This window comes from Malaclemys terrapin, chromosome 11, assembly GCF_027887155.1.
Source record: "Malaclemys terrapin pileata isolate rMalTer1 chromosome 11, rMalTer1.hap1, whole genome shotgun sequence".
Classification (NCBI taxonomy): domain Eukaryota; kingdom Metazoa; phylum Chordata; order Testudines; family Emydidae; genus Malaclemys; species Malaclemys terrapin.
Genome location: NC_071515.1, coordinates 2,102,853 through 2,118,011, shown reverse-complemented (window position 1 = coordinate 2,118,011; position 15,159 = coordinate 2,102,853). Strand labels below are relative to the sequence as shown.

The window sequence follows — 15,159 nt, the reverse complement described above, 5'->3', positions numbered from 1 at the left end:
TTTGGCCCACAAAGGAAGCAGGTTTCTAGCTATCAGTCCAGATATACAGCTAGACATGCCACCTTTTAATCTGGCAGAGTTGTCCACCTTCTTTGGAGAGGGATTCAGTAGTTAGATGTTGTAGGTTAGAGTCAATGTGCATGACAAAGTTATATAGTGAAAGTTTGCACAGATCCAGTATGTGTTGAACCCTGCTTATAATAACACATGAACCATAGTAGTGAAGTGTAAATTCTCTCAAATCTGAGAAAAGAAAATTAAAATAAACTTCCTCTTGTCCTCAAGTTGTGAGTGATTTCGTGATGATCTGGCATAAATAATGTTTGTGTCTGTGAAAACAGTTCCACGGGAGTTACAACCATCCATATTGTAATAAACCATGCTATGTTCATTATACGTTGCATCTTTTCTAGTCCTATCATTCTTCTGTCCTTTGTGTTCTAGGATAGCAGTGTTTTCTGTGACCGTTTTGCATGATGATCGAATAGTGCTTGTGGCAGAGCAGCGCCCTGATGCATCAGAGGAGGATAGTTTTCAGTGGATGAGCAGGGTTCTACAGGTAGTCAGATCTGTCCTTTCTCTTTTTTCAGGTGAATAAATGAGAATATCAGAGCTTCTGTTTTCTATATAAACAACCTTACCTCCAAACTGGCCAAAGAAACCTCTGACAAGCTCACTTCTGACGGCATTTCTGGGGTGTTAGCTAATGGAATTTTTTTCAAGAGCAAAATCAGTTTGTTCTTGAGAAATGATTTCTGCAGTTCATTTTGATTGGAATTTTCAAATCCTGCAGAAGATAGTTCAATTTGTAATTCGTTAGTCTTTATTTTTGCCAGTGTCCTTTGGTCTGTTTGATTCTGAAAGAACTTAATGTTGAACTTATACAAAATATCAAAAGCAGACTTCTATTTTAGAATATTTGTTAGTAGCATGTGTGATTTGGGAGTGCGCCATGTCTCCTGTATGCCCCTAAATTGAACAGCTACTTTAGGTCACTGTGTCCACTAGTAGTCAGGTATTTCTGACGTAGCCAGTCACTTCTAAGGAGGCTGCAGGGTGCGATAACTGAAAGAGCAGGTATGGCCGAGGAATCAGAAAATGAACTATGAGGGAGGGTAGGACTGAAGAGAACAATGTAAAGAGAGATGCCTCTTACGCTGAGGGGAAAGCTGTGTAGGAATAAAGAGACAGTGGTCTCTATATAAATTCATAGGGTTTTAAGTCTTCCATTACCAGTTTACTTGGTAATGGTAAGGATGTCATTCATAGAAAGATAAGTATGTCCCATTTCTGTTGTTCTGCGTGGTTCCCAAGCTGGAGCAGATAGTGAGTGTTAAGCAGCTAAATGTTTCCCCGCTATATCTTCTTGTGGTTTACATTCTACTGTGTTTCTGTGGTTGCACTGGACACACTAAGTACCCTGTGACACAGTTTTGGCCTTCACGACCTTTCTGCACTTATCACCCACATTTTAGTAACTTCCCTAATCAGTGTTGGGCTTGACTGCACGAGCAGAAATATGGATCTGCTCCCATTGAAGTCATGGCACAACTTCTCTGAATTCAGTGAGTGCAGAATTGGACCCTTTATTTGCAAATTATGGTCCAAGTAAAATTTGTGATGTTATAAGTTACTTTAGAATTCTTGTTCCAGCTAAGTGCCATGTCACTGTACATAACTAATTCTTTTTTTCCCCCTCAAGGCAATTGACAGCATTCACCAAGTGGGTGTGTATTGTCTTGCTTTGGTTCCTGCCAACACCTTGCCGAAGGCGCCACTCGGAGGAATTCATATTTCAGAAACGAAACAGCGCTTTCTAGAGGGTGCTCTGCACCCTTGCAATGTTTTGATGTGTCCTCACACCTGTGTTACCAACTTGCCTAAACCTCGACAAAAACAGCCAGGTAACTAAAGCAGAGTATGTAGCTCAGTCTTCATGTTTGTCTCTAAATGTTGTGTCTCGGTAACTGAACATGTTAACGTCTGTGTTACCAGGTGACGTTTGTTCTGTCAGATCTGATGTTTGGTTTCAGCCTCTCACCTTCCTTTTTTATTTGTTTAACATTACATTGCATTAGTTATTTATGGTAATATGCATGCTTAATTATTAGTTATTATTTAATTAGGATTGGCTTTGTTAAATTGAGTTATCCTCTCATTTTGCTCAATTTGTTAACCCAGATGTTGGTCCTGCTTCTATGATAGTGGGCAACCTTGTTGCTGGAAAGAGAATTGCACAAGCCTCAGGGAGAGATGTTACCCAGCTGGAGGATAATGACCAGGCAAGAAAGGTAGCACTGAGTCTTTTTGAATGTATCCAAGGGTAGTAGTTGTTATAGTACCCTACTGAAGCTGAGCGTGGTATGTTTCAAGGGAGTTTGAATGTTTTCTGTCCTGTCTTCTTTCTGCTTCAGTTCCTGTACTTAGCAGATGTTCTTCAGTGGCGAGCCCAGACAACCCCAGATCACCCTCTCTTTCTATTGCTGAATTCCAAGGTGAGATGCACTTAGTCTCATTTTCAGATCAAGTAATGAGTAAAATTATTTGGGGAGGAAGGGAAGTGGCAGACTCGTGTTACAGCCTAATTATTGACGGTGGGGGGACTCGTCCGGTTTCCAGCACACTTTAATGAATCCACATGGTCAGTATTTTAGCTTTTTCACACTGTGCTCACTGTCCGCTCCCTCCCTAGAACACTAGTCTACATCCTGTCTAGTTTCAGAGAGCTGCAGCAGCTGCGTGTCCAGCTTCTCTCAGATTTGAGGTCTACACCAGGCCTGGCATTTGTGGTTTCGCGCTCAAAGGGCAATGAGTAGAAGGGTAAGAGAAGGCAGGCCTCGCCAGAGCTGTGACGGGAGAAAAAAGAAATATGGTCATGGATCCAGGGCACACATTGGAGGTCTCTGTTCCCGCTTTCTTGGGTTCAGGGGCACCTCTGTCCCTTCCACTAGTGCCAGTGGGCTCTACCTCTTTTGGGGACGGTCTGACAGTCAGTGGAATGTGTTCATGTACAGTGTTCTAGAGCTCTGGGTCATCAGATGGGCCCGAAGGCTATGTCTACTCTGCGGTTAGACAGCTGGCTCGGGCTAAGGGGCTGTTTAATTGCAATGTAAACGTTCAGGCTTGGGCTGCAGCCTGAGCTCTGGGACCCTCCCACCTCATAGGGCCCTGGGCTCCAGACCAAGCCCGAACGTCTACACCACAATTAAACAGCCCCTTAGTCCAAGTATCTTAGCCCACATCAGCTGGCACGGGCCAGCACAGGTTTTTAATTGCAGTGTAGACATATCCTAAAAGTCCACTTGGTTAAGGACTGCCTGTTACTGCTGTGACCGACAGCAAGCTAGCTGTGCTCTGCCTCAGTCAGCAAGGTTGCCTGTTTGCAAACACTCTCTTGGGAAGGAGTGGATCTGAGGTGTTGGACTCATCAGCTATCTTGTGACCCTCCACCTTGCTGGCAAATAAAATGTGTGTGCAGGCAAGCTAAGGTGTTGGACACATGACCAGCACAAGTGGTCTCTGAAGAGCCGGTTGTTGGGGAGGGAGGCTGTCTTTATGGTAGCGTTTGTAGCAGCAAGCTCTATGAAGTGACCTTCACTTCCAGAGCATGGAGGGACAGAAATTCAGTTACCGTTTAAAGTTTTGCTGTGTGCTCTGTCACTACTGACGGCGGTCAGAAATGTGAAAGAGGACAAGACCTGAGTCATTGTGATCACTTCAGCTTGGGCCAAGCAATGTTAATCTGTCCTGGCAGCCCCCACACCATACCTCTGTCACCAGACATTTCAGTTATGGTTTACTGGGTGATTGTGGCAGTGCTTGGATATTCAGGACACTCAGGGAAGGAGGGCTCCTGCCGGGAAGATCTCACTGCCTAGGAGCAGACAAACAAGTGGCTCGCAGAAGAGGAGTGGCAAATAAGGCATGTTTGTACAAGTTATCTAGGTTAACATAGGAAGCAGGGCAAAAGTCAGTCTTTGAGAGGCTTAAATGTTGGTGGGGTAGGGGCCTTGTGGGCGAGCTGATGAATGCTGTATCAGCATATTGTGTCCTGTGTCCTAATCCAAAATCGGATTTCCTCACTGTTGGGACTGCAGGGCTTCGACGACCACTTCTCTAAAATATTCCCCAAGGCTGCAGAGTATCCTACTGCAGTCCAGGAAACCTCCACGCTGAATTGTTACCCCCAGAAATGAAAAAAAATTTTCACTGACCTGAAAGTTAACTGCCATGTTCATTAGCAGAGCTCCTCCGGACTCCTGGTTACCTGTTTTGCTAGCTAGGAATGTTTACTGGCGCTCCCTGTGAGGGCCTGCTTTTACTGTCTACTGTGCAGTACAGAAAAATATCATTAATGAAGAGAAATTTAAAGCAAAGGGCATTAAATTAGGAAATGCAAATGTAGGTATCAGAAATGTAAGAGGTAAGCACTGAATTAAGAATAAAATAAAGCTTTGACTAAGACAGTTAAAGTAGTGGGGGAAAGTCTAACTGTAAAGGTGACGAGCCTTTAAATAGCGTCAAGAGCAGGTACTTGGTTGTGGGGCAGGGGATGGAACGAGAAGTGGGTGAAGGGAAAGGAGAGTAGACTGTAGCACTGTAAGGACTATTGAGGATTTTCTGTAGTGCCCCCTGTACAGACTTGCTGGAACAAGACAGCGGAGGTGAAGGAATGCTTTAACTACTTTTGTTTTCTGCAATAATGAATCATTTTACTGGCAGAATCAGAAAAGTATGCTACATTTTCATCATCTTGGTTTCTAATAACAAAGATGGGTTTAAGCTATTAAATTTGTGTGGAAAGGCAAATCTAGAACTTGTACCAAAGTATCTTCATTATCTGATATTTATAATGCTGGTGACTTGTAAATATGCGAATTACAGCACAGCCAGTTCTGTGTGCATTTTAAGAGGTTTTGGTGCAATTGGCCCAGTTTCCGAGCTGCTAAAGTATTTGAATATAGTTAGGCTTGGCAGGATTAGATTTTTACTGGTAAATGTCAGTAAACGCTGATTTCACTATACACACGAAAAAATATTTCCATCGATGATGATTGAAATTTCCATGTAGGCAAGGTAAGAAAAATGCTGCTTGAGAACTTATTAAAGTTTAATTTAAGGCTAATATTTTGAGACATGGTTGACAATTTGTGTTTCAACGGTTATAAAGCTTTTAGCTTTTTGAATCAGTGTCTATTGTCTATAAATAATTGCCGCCCCACTCCCACCTTTGGCTGACTCCCCGATAAAATTAAATCTATAAAAAATGAAAAAAAGAATGCTTAACCCATAATTTTGCACAACTGTGAAAATTAAAATTGATAAAAAATAAAAAACTTTAAAATAAATATCTGTATTAGCTGTCGAAATTATAACTGACTGAATTCTGCCATTCTAAATGTAGTTTCAACAAGTCTTCAATTCTATCCGCTACAATGCTAAAACCATAATTGAAATGAAGTGTTAGATCTAAGTGTCAAAATATATTTCCTGCCAAGTTTTCCTAAGTCATGTTTGTACTATACAGGGCACAGTAGCTAGCACTGCATCGTGTGTACAACTGCACAAGAAAGCAGAGAGAGTGGCAGCTGCACTGATGGAGAAGGGACGACTGAATGTCGGAGACCATGTCGCTCTGGTTTATCCTCCAGGTAAGGGAATAGAGACAGCAGATACTGTAAAGTCATCAATTGTGGGTAAAGGAACGTAAGCATCTCGATGCTTGAACAGTCCCACAATCCATCTCCGAGTGACCAGCATGTAATTGTTAAGGGGAAGGCTCCTTTACTTCTCAGCTTTTTCTGCTAAGCCAATTCTCCAGTTGGCAGGATAAATTTATCAAATAAATCTATGAAGGTCAGATGGAACGTGTCTGGACAGTTGTGCAGTACCATGCCATTGGGAAGTGAATAGGGAATGAATGCAGATCACATGAAAGGTACCACGTTCTCGGTTCCAAAGAGTGAAAGGATGTGTGCGTTCACAGAATAGGTACAGTAGAGGGCAGTGCTGACCACAAATGCACCTGTGTCCTAACAGGAAGTGACCGTCTCTAGAATGAGTTCATGTTTGGTCTCTGTCACTAATGCATGCTTGTAAATGTAGAACAGGAGCGTAAAACTCTGCAAAAAGGGTAGTTTAGAGACTGCATAATGTTAACTTATGAAAGACAAATTCTGTATATATTACTTTGAAAGACTGGATTGCCCACTTTATAATCTACCACACCATCTAAGACTTCATGGAATGTATTAATCAGAGAATCGGAGAAATGTAGGACTGGAAGGGATCTCAACAGGTCAGCTAGTCCACCAAATGTACCTAGACCATCCGTGACAGGTGTTTGTCCAACCTGTTCTTAAAAACCGCCAGTGACAGGGGCTCCACATCCTCCCTTGTAACCTGTTCCAGTACTTATCTGCCCTTTTGGTTAGACAGTTTTTCCTAATAACTAACCTAAATCTTCCTTACTGCAGATTGAGGTGATTTCTTCTTGTCCTACCTTCAATGGATATGGAGAACAATTAATCACCATGCTCTTTAGAATAGCCCTTAACATGTTTGAAGATTATTAGGTCCCCCCTCAGTCGTCTTTTCTCAAGACTAAACATGTCCAGTTCTTCAACCTTTCCTCACAGATCAGGTTTTCTAAACCTTTGATTATTTTTGTTGTTCTCCACTGGATTCTCTCCAGTTCTTTCTTAAAAGGTGGCACCCAAAACTGGACATTTTATTGAAATGTATTTCAACAGATCTTCTCATTTGAAGAACTTAAATAATTACTACAAATGTACTAATATTTAAATGCAAAAACTCAAACCCCCCAGGACTGGCTACTTCTAGAGGCAGGGCACTGGTTTAGATGGACCTTTTATGACAAATATATGCGTATAGACTTTTGATTCTTAAAATGTATTGAGGATATTTTTTGGAATTGGTATGAGAGATTATAATGATTTGTGAAATTAAAACTAATTTTTGTCCTTAACAGGAGTAGACTTAATAGCAACTTTCTATGGCTGTTTATATGCCGGCTGTATACCCATAACCGTTCGACCCCCTCACCCACAAAATCTTGCTACTACTCTGCCCACTGTCAAGATGATTGTAGAGGTATGAGAGATTCCTTTGTGTTTTGTTTTGTTTAAAACTGTTGATCCAATAAGTAAAAAATTGCCCAATAAACCTCATGGAACGGTAAATATAAAATAATATGAATTTCTGAAAAATGTAGTGACCCTCTGACCCAGAGTCTATCCATGTTTCATTAAACTAGTTAAAAACTTGTTTTCCATTATCACAATTTTCTTTTGCTTTGTTTACAACTTTTTTTATAATCAGCTCCTTCAGGTTGGACTGACTTGGGTGGATATTAAAGCACAAGAACATCCATTCATTAGTTTTGTTAACTTTTTGAATGTACTTTGTACAGGTCAGTAAGTCTGCATGTATCCTTACAACACAAGGAATAATGAAACTGCTGAAATCCAAGGAAGCTGCCACAGCTGTAGATATTAAAACATGGCCCACCATTTTGGATACAGGTACAGATGTCTAACTACTTGCTAATAATATATTAAGATTTACATTTGGACATGCAGAGAAGTGTGGATAACTGAAAAGATGCATCATGGCTTTTCCAATATGATTTAAAGCTGTTAGCATAACTGGCTGTCTTTGCAAGGATGTCCGTTAGCTTGGAGACCTGTTAATTACTTATCCCGTTAGCACAGCTGGCTAGCTGGATTGGTGTTGAGTCTCTCATATTGTGGCTGCATGTCAATCCATAAACCATGAATAACCTAATAGTCCAATGTTTTAAAGGTTTACTGCTCTACCTTTTCCAAAATAATGTGCAATTGTATTGCTTTTGTGTATTTTAAATAGATGATATACCTAAAAAGAAGGTGGCTAATATTTTTAGACCTCCATCCCCGGATATGTTGGCCTATTTGGACTTCAGTGTGTCTACGACTGGCATATTAGCAGGAGTAAAGGTATATTAATTGAATTGAGATGATTGTCTTAACTAGTTTCTTCACTGGAATCTTTTCATATTCTTTATTCCATTCAACTCAATCTGGGAAGAAGCCTAAAAATGGTGAGAGATGTTTTAATGTAAACATATTTCAAATCTCACATTGCAACCAAGGTTTCTGATGTAGACATGTCAGGCACAGCTGTCTAGAAATATTCAGTTAATGATGGTTATAGCTGGGGAATTGGTGAGACTTAAGAGAAGAGGTGAAGGCCTGGTCTACATTACAAAGTTGTTGTTGTTGTCAGCTGCCGTGCGTCAGTCTAGTTGTGCATGTGTCCACACTTAACTTTGTCTCGAACTGATGTAAGAGCTCTCTTATGCCAACATAGTGACACCACTTCCCTGAGCAATATTGAGCCATGGTCGATGTACTGAGGTCAACGCAGCATGAGAGTAGACACTTGTTACCTATGTCAACCCTTATAATTCTCCAGCAGCTGTCCCACAATGGCCCAGGCTGACCGCTCTGGTCACCATTGTGAACTCCACTGCCCAGGGGTCACGTAGACCAGAAGCCCGCCATCGCCACCACCCACCATTTAAAGCCCTGTGAACTTTTGAAATTCCTTTTCCTGATTCCCTGACTTGGTGAGCACACTGAGCAGCTCTCCTTTGTTAAGTGCAACTGACCTTACTGGCTACACGCTCCTGTCTGGAGACAGGAGATATTGGATCTCCTGGACCTGTGGGGAGAAGACTGTGCAGGCACAGTTCCAAACCAACCATAGAAACGTCAACATCTGTGAGCAGATTGCTCGGGGGATGCAGGAGGAGGGGTACAAAAGGGACAAGCAGCAGGGCCACATGAAAGTTAAGGAGCTGCAGCAAGCATACCAGAAGGCCAAGGAGGCCAACAATCGATCTGGTGCTGAGCCGCAGACCTGACACTTTTACAAAGAGCCACTTGCCATACTCAGTGGAGACCTCTCGCCCATACACACCACTGTGGATACCTCCAAGAGCCCAAGTCACAGGTCCGTGCCGTGAACAGCAAGGAGGAAGAGGTGGACAAGGAGGAGAATGGGGGGACAGGCAACTGGGGGATCCAGCTGCATAGTGAGCCAGGACCTGTTTTTGAGTCCAGTCAGTCGAGCACAGACGAGCCCAACGCAGGGGAAGGAAACTCAGGTAAGTGTGTAGATAAATTTTCCATTGCCGGGATGGCACCCTGTGCTAGGATGCTAATCTACCAATGGTGCTCCGCACTGTACATCAAAACAAGCACTCCTGCTGAGTACTTGCACCGCCGACACAAGGAGCCAAGTGTGCATGTGAACAAGTGATGTGCTGACTGCAATGGCTCTGTGCCGACGTAACTTGCATCGACATAAGTTTGTAGCGTAGACATGGTCAGAGAAGGAATAGTCCTGAAGTTAAGGGGCATGACTGGGAGTAAAGAGTACCATTCTCAACAACCACAGAAATGCTGTTCAACTATAGACAAATCACTTAAAGATGACCCTCAAAATATCTTAGGAAACACAGGGCTTGTACCTTCTTGTTCCTTTAGGATGCATAAAGAGGGCTTATGGAGGGGTTAAAAAAAATTTTCTCTGTTTTGGACCTTAGAAGTTTCAGGAATGTCAACTCTGGTCTTTCCTGTTTTTGCTGGAGGACTCCCTGGATATCTGCAGAGGTGCATTACTAGCACTCGCACCTTTATTGAAGTGGTTACATGATGCTGATCATGACTTCCCTTATTCACATTGACTGCAAAATCATGGCCTGTCATGGCTTCTACATCCAGTATTCCCAAGTGTGTTTAAACATGTAAAAATTTCCTGACATACATGAGCCTTTAGTGAGCCTGTTTTCCTTCTCCAGATGTCACATGCAGCTACAAGTGCCTTATGTCGCTCTGTAAAGCTACAGTGTGAACTATACCCTTCACGACAGATTGCCATCTGCCTTGACCCTTATTGTGGCCTCGGGTTTGCACTATGGTGCCTCTGCAGGTACAGTATTTTAAACCTTATACCTACCTGGGGCTTCCTTGCTTTTCTGTTTTCTGTTTGCCTGCTCTGTTTGCAGTCACTATTGTGGTACTTTCTACGCCTGGTTATCTGGCAACTTCCTGAGACCCAAACATATTTGTTTTGTACGGGAGAAGAAACATTGTTTGTAAATATGGGTTACTTGGATTTCAAGTACAAGAAAGAGAGGATTTCAGTATTGGTTTAATCTAGATCAGTGGTCCTCAACCTATTTATCATATGCAGCCCACAATGTATTACCTGGGCCGCAGGTTGAGAATCACAGTGCCCCCCCAACCTCTCCCCACAGACACCTATGCCCAGCGCCTCCCATCCAGAGACCTCTCCACAGAGTGAGACCAGGAGTGGGGCCGTGGGCGGGGGGCCAGGTGGCAGGGACCCTGGACTTGGCCATGCAGCGGGGCAGCCCGGACCCCGTGGGGAAGCCCCTGGACTCTCTGAAGAGCTGGCCGGTGGCCCCGACCTCGTTGCGCCAGGCAGCCAGCCGGGAACCTGGACCCCACGCGGCCCGGCAGCCTTTAGCACACAGGTGGGCCGCAGCTGTGTGCTAATTGTGCCGCATGCGGCCTGTGGGTTGAAAACCACTGATCTAGATCAAATAAACTTCTCAAAAAGTGTCTCTTTGAGACAGGGGCCCTAACTCAATACATGTACGTAGAGCACCCAACACCAGGTTGGCATTATACAGTAATAAATAATAACAATATAATTAGAAGCAAGCAATTTAACATTCCCTAAAATGCAAGGGGACGTATTTGGCTCAGATAGTAAAATCACTAAAATTCAACACATCCAGTACTGTTGTACAATTGTTCATCTCTCGTTACCTCATTCATTTTAAATTGAGTTATCCAACCAAGTACAAAGTAATTAGTTTATGATCAGCCCTCTGCTGTGGAATGCTTTCACTTTTTAGATGGTTAATGAATAAATACATAAATGGAATATAAGAGGTTTATTTAAACAAAGATCGAAAATCGAGACCATTGCAATAAGTCAGGCACCCTACATTTTAGATGGGGGAAAAAATAGTGGGGGAAGGAGAATAAATTTAATTTAAATCTTGAGAACATCTTATAGTTTCAGCAAGGAAAAATAATTGTTTCAAAATACAGTTAAATAAAACCAGAGAATCTGTGTTCTTTACTGGTGTGCCTTTTTTAAAGGAAGGGGAGTTGCATATGAGGTGCTGTCTGTCCAAATGTTACATAAGCCTTGTCTTTACTAACTGCATACAGTGCTAGGTTGTTCTCTCTGAATGCAGCATCAGAGAGTTTTTTATCTAGTTGGAGTACAGGATTGATCCAGAAACAGAATACAGAGGAGCTATTTAAAAACCCAAACCTATTTGTAGTACTAGCCACTGACGAGCCAAAAGTTTTTGAGGGGGAAAGCCTGGCAGGGAACATGGTCACCCACTGAATGCGCACTGGAGAAGCTGGAACACTCCCAACCATACTCTTCTGAGCCTGTTTTTCAGTGCGCCACTGAAAGGGTTGTTCCTTTGTTTCCTTGACACTAATTGATTTAAGACCATATTTACCAATGTTACATCACAGAGACATACATCTGTCATTTCAAAATTAACAAACTATATTCAAAAAATAAAGTTGGAACTAATTCAGATTCTCTCTTGCGTTCCATTCCGATCTGCTAACTGTGAACCAGATTCTAAATTAAAATCTTTAATGTGAACATAGACTCTGTTCATTAGAAGCTGACAGATCCAGGGCACCTGCTGGGGAGAACACAATAAAATTTTCATTGACATTGAAAGGTGAATGGATTTACAGTCAATCAAAGATCCAGTTGACCCATTAGGAACTGCTTAGTGCATTTTCTGCAAGACTGATTCTCTAACAGTATACATTTATCTAAGAAATATGTGAAAGAGAGTTGTATCTATGAGGAATAGTAACTTCTGTGGGAACAGCAGTACCAAAATCTTCTGTGGGTAGGTAGTGACAAAACCCTTTCTGTAATAGGCTGGCATTCATATTTTATAACCTCAGTTCTTAGTACCCTGCCATGTATCTCATCAGATAGAGATCTTTGACTTTTCTGTCAAGGGAAAATCAGAGAGTATCTATTAAGAGTGGGGTTAAATGTATTTGATATATGCATGGTGGGTACAAATAAGGCTGGTTGTAAAATCTTGATGAGTTCTTCAACCTCTCTGTTGTCTCACATTCTGATCGATCATGTGCTGCAATTATTTGTTAAACTACCAATAGAGAATTTTATTGTTAATTGCCAAAATGCAAGTTTTATTTTTTTAACATATGCTGTCTAGTGAAATGTTTAAACTGGCATTGCTGCTTCTCGTTAGTTTTTCAACATCATAAAAATAAGTTCAAGTCCTCCTCAAAAGGACTCCTCCTTATTTGTTGTCTCATTCTGAAATACATTTGGCAGGCAGTGTTTATTGGCTACCTTTCTTGTTTTTTCAGTGAAGTTTGAAGTATTTCTTTATCTCTTGCCTTTTGTCCTACAATCAGAAAAATATTTTGTGTATAACACTAATTTTTCTCATGTAGCTTGTGTGTATATATAAAACTTTCCACTGAAGGTGAATTGAACATGATGGTTTGTTTTTCTCTTACACTGGTATTAACTGTGAGGAAAATGGCCAGTTCCCTGATGGATTTAACCTGGGAATAGACTCATTTCTGAGACTTTGAGACCTCTAGGGGGTGGGTGATTTATACTGCTGGGGGGAGAGGCTGGGTTGAGTCCCCTCCTGCCCTGTATTCCTGCTTCATGGTCTGCCCAATGGCTCCTCTGAGAGAACAGCCTCCACCAGCTGCTACATCTCTCCTCTCCCTCTGCCCAGAAAGCAGTATGGGAGCTGGTTTATGCCAGCAACGGAGACTAGTGAGATGGAGCCCAGAGCAGATCTCTTGCTGAGGAAGAGGTGGGATGTGGACAACAGTGGAGCAGTGAGGCTGAGGCTGACCACCCAGTTGCGGGGTGACTCTTTGGATGGTTTTAACTTGGAGGTTCTGTGGGGGGCCTGGGAAGGTAGTGGAGGACTCCGTTTGAAAACGGGTGAGGGACAATATGGGATCTTGCGTTTGAGGGGTCCCGGAGCAGACTAAGTGCCCAAGGCGAGAGTCCACTTGTCCTCAGCCTTTCGTTGTGACTTACTGAAGGTGCGTAAACTCTCCCTGAAGTTTAATCCCTCTTTACACTTTGGATCACTTTCTTTGGCTTGTATAAATGAAAATCACTTCATTATATTCGAGGACAGATTTCCCTTAGCTCTGACTCAAGCCGTCACTCTGCAAACCCCAGTGGTATGCCTGGATGCTTGCTTTTTATGGAGGGCTGACTGAGTTTTAAACAGAAGCTCTGGGTACCAAGCTCTGCTATTGGTCTGCTTTATCTCGTTCTTCCTATGCCTCCCCGCTTTTGGCATGATGCCTGTTCAGCATAGTTGAAGTGTACTTTATCTGTGTGTTTCTCTCTCTTTCCTTTGGGTGGCGGATAGTGTCTATTCAGGACACCAGTCTATTTTGGTCCCTCCTCTTGAACTGGAGAGCAATGTGTCGTTGTGGTTGTCTGCTGTCAGTCAGTACAAAGTGCGGGTCACCTTCTGTTCTTACTCTGTCATGGAGATGTGCACCAAAGGCCTGGGAACACAGACTGATGTTCTTCGGGTAAGTGGACTTCATTTCTGCGTATACTAATGTACAAGTATCTCTCTAATGTTTTTAGTTTGTTGTAGGTCATCAGCTGAAAAATGAGCTCCTTTGCGGAATCTCTGAAAGCCTTTGATTATGCTTTGCTTCTTGGCAAATGCTGTAGTTGAAATTGCAGGAAGTTGTCACTTGCTCACAAATTTGAGGGGAAAAAAAAAATCACATTTTGGATTTGGTGTTTCCATGCTTGATCTCAAGTAACAAGGTATTTTTAGTTTTGAAATTTTGAGGGAAATACTCAGCAGGTTCAGTGAACTCATTCTTTCTGAAAAAGGAAAGCCAAAAATAAAAAATCCTGCCACCCACTTGTAAAATCCCTTCTTTTCCTATGTCAGAATTCTCCACACCAAACGTTCTGAACCATTAAGCTGCCCTTTAGCTGTTGACACACACACACCAGAATGGACATAATAAACTGTACCCAGAACATCGCTCTAAATTTTGGGGCTTGGCAAGAACAAAAATTTACCAGCTGAATCCTGCAACTTCCCATAAGTTACAAGTAACATGGATTTTTGGTGCAGTGCCACTTCTGTGAAGCTCTGTGTTTATCCCACACAGACTGACAACATTTTATATGTCTGGTTTACAGACCTCTCCCACTTCTGAGGCGCCTGTGCAATGGGGTAACACTGTACTTATACTCAGCTGACCAAACCTCTCTTTTTGAGCAACCTGAGCTAGGTGATCTCAATTTCCAAATATGGACGTTGGTGAGAGTTAGCATATGAAAAATCAGGCAAGAGAGCCCTACAGTAGTGTTATACCTCCCAAAATTTAAGATGTTGTCAGAATTTCACCTTAGTCAATCATCACACTCCTAAAAGTCCTTTTCTTAGGCTCAATGTACAACAGCAGCAGTTTGGGTGGACACACAAGCCCTTGAAAATCAATCCAAGTTTTTGTTGCAGTTTACACCAACACATCAATTTGAGCAGTGTCCCAAATAAATCACCCATTGTATTTCTGATGTTACCTGTTAGCAGAACTCGTCTTGCACTTAATGCACTGGTTAACCAGTTATAGTTCCATATTTTTTGCTTGGCAAGATCTCTCTGGTGGTTTTTGGTATACAATAAGAGATCCATTATTTTGTACTTTAAGGGAAAAATAAATAAGCTTTCTCTCAATCTTTTTCTCTAAAGGTGGTAATTATACTGTAGTTCCATGTTCATCTACAGCACCCTTTTTCCCTTCTATGTTTGAGGGAAAGATTTCTGTATTGAGACCCATCATTTGATTGAAAACGATCTCCGGTATATTTCAGCAGCAGAAGCACTCCCACTGAAGCAGTGATTTTACTACTCAGAATTGTAGTAAGGGATTTTTCCTATGCTGGAATCATGCAGAGGCAAAGATCCTCAAGTGGGGACCTATTGTAGTTACGATCTTCAGAGGTTACTATCTTCGTTCATTCTTGCTG

General features: G+C 42.2%; 1 protein-coding gene across 3 annotated transcripts in view; it reads left to right on the top strand.

Moving 5' to 3' along the window:
- DIP2A (disco interacting protein 2 homolog A) overlaps positions 1–15,159 on the top strand; it is a 206,368-nt gene that overhangs the window by 169,572 nt on the left and 21,637 nt on the right. For all 3 annotated transcript variants that reach the window (XM_054043479.1, XM_054043478.1, XM_054043480.1), the window contains 10 exons: positions 445–559; positions 1,703–1,904; positions 2,182–2,291; positions 2,415–2,495; positions 5,528–5,651; positions 6,992–7,113; positions 7,433–7,544; positions 7,888–7,997; positions 9,866–9,996; positions 13,526–13,694. In XM_054043479.1, the coding sequence (XP_053899454.1) occupies positions 445–559; positions 1,703–1,904; positions 2,182–2,291; positions 2,415–2,495; positions 5,528–5,651; positions 6,992–7,113; positions 7,433–7,544; positions 7,888–7,997; positions 9,866–9,996; positions 13,526–13,694 (1,276 nt within the window). The remainder of the gene's footprint in view (positions 1–444; positions 560–1,702; positions 1,905–2,181; positions 2,292–2,414; positions 2,496–5,527; positions 5,652–6,991; positions 7,114–7,432; positions 7,545–7,887; positions 7,998–9,865; positions 9,997–13,525; positions 13,695–15,159) is intronic.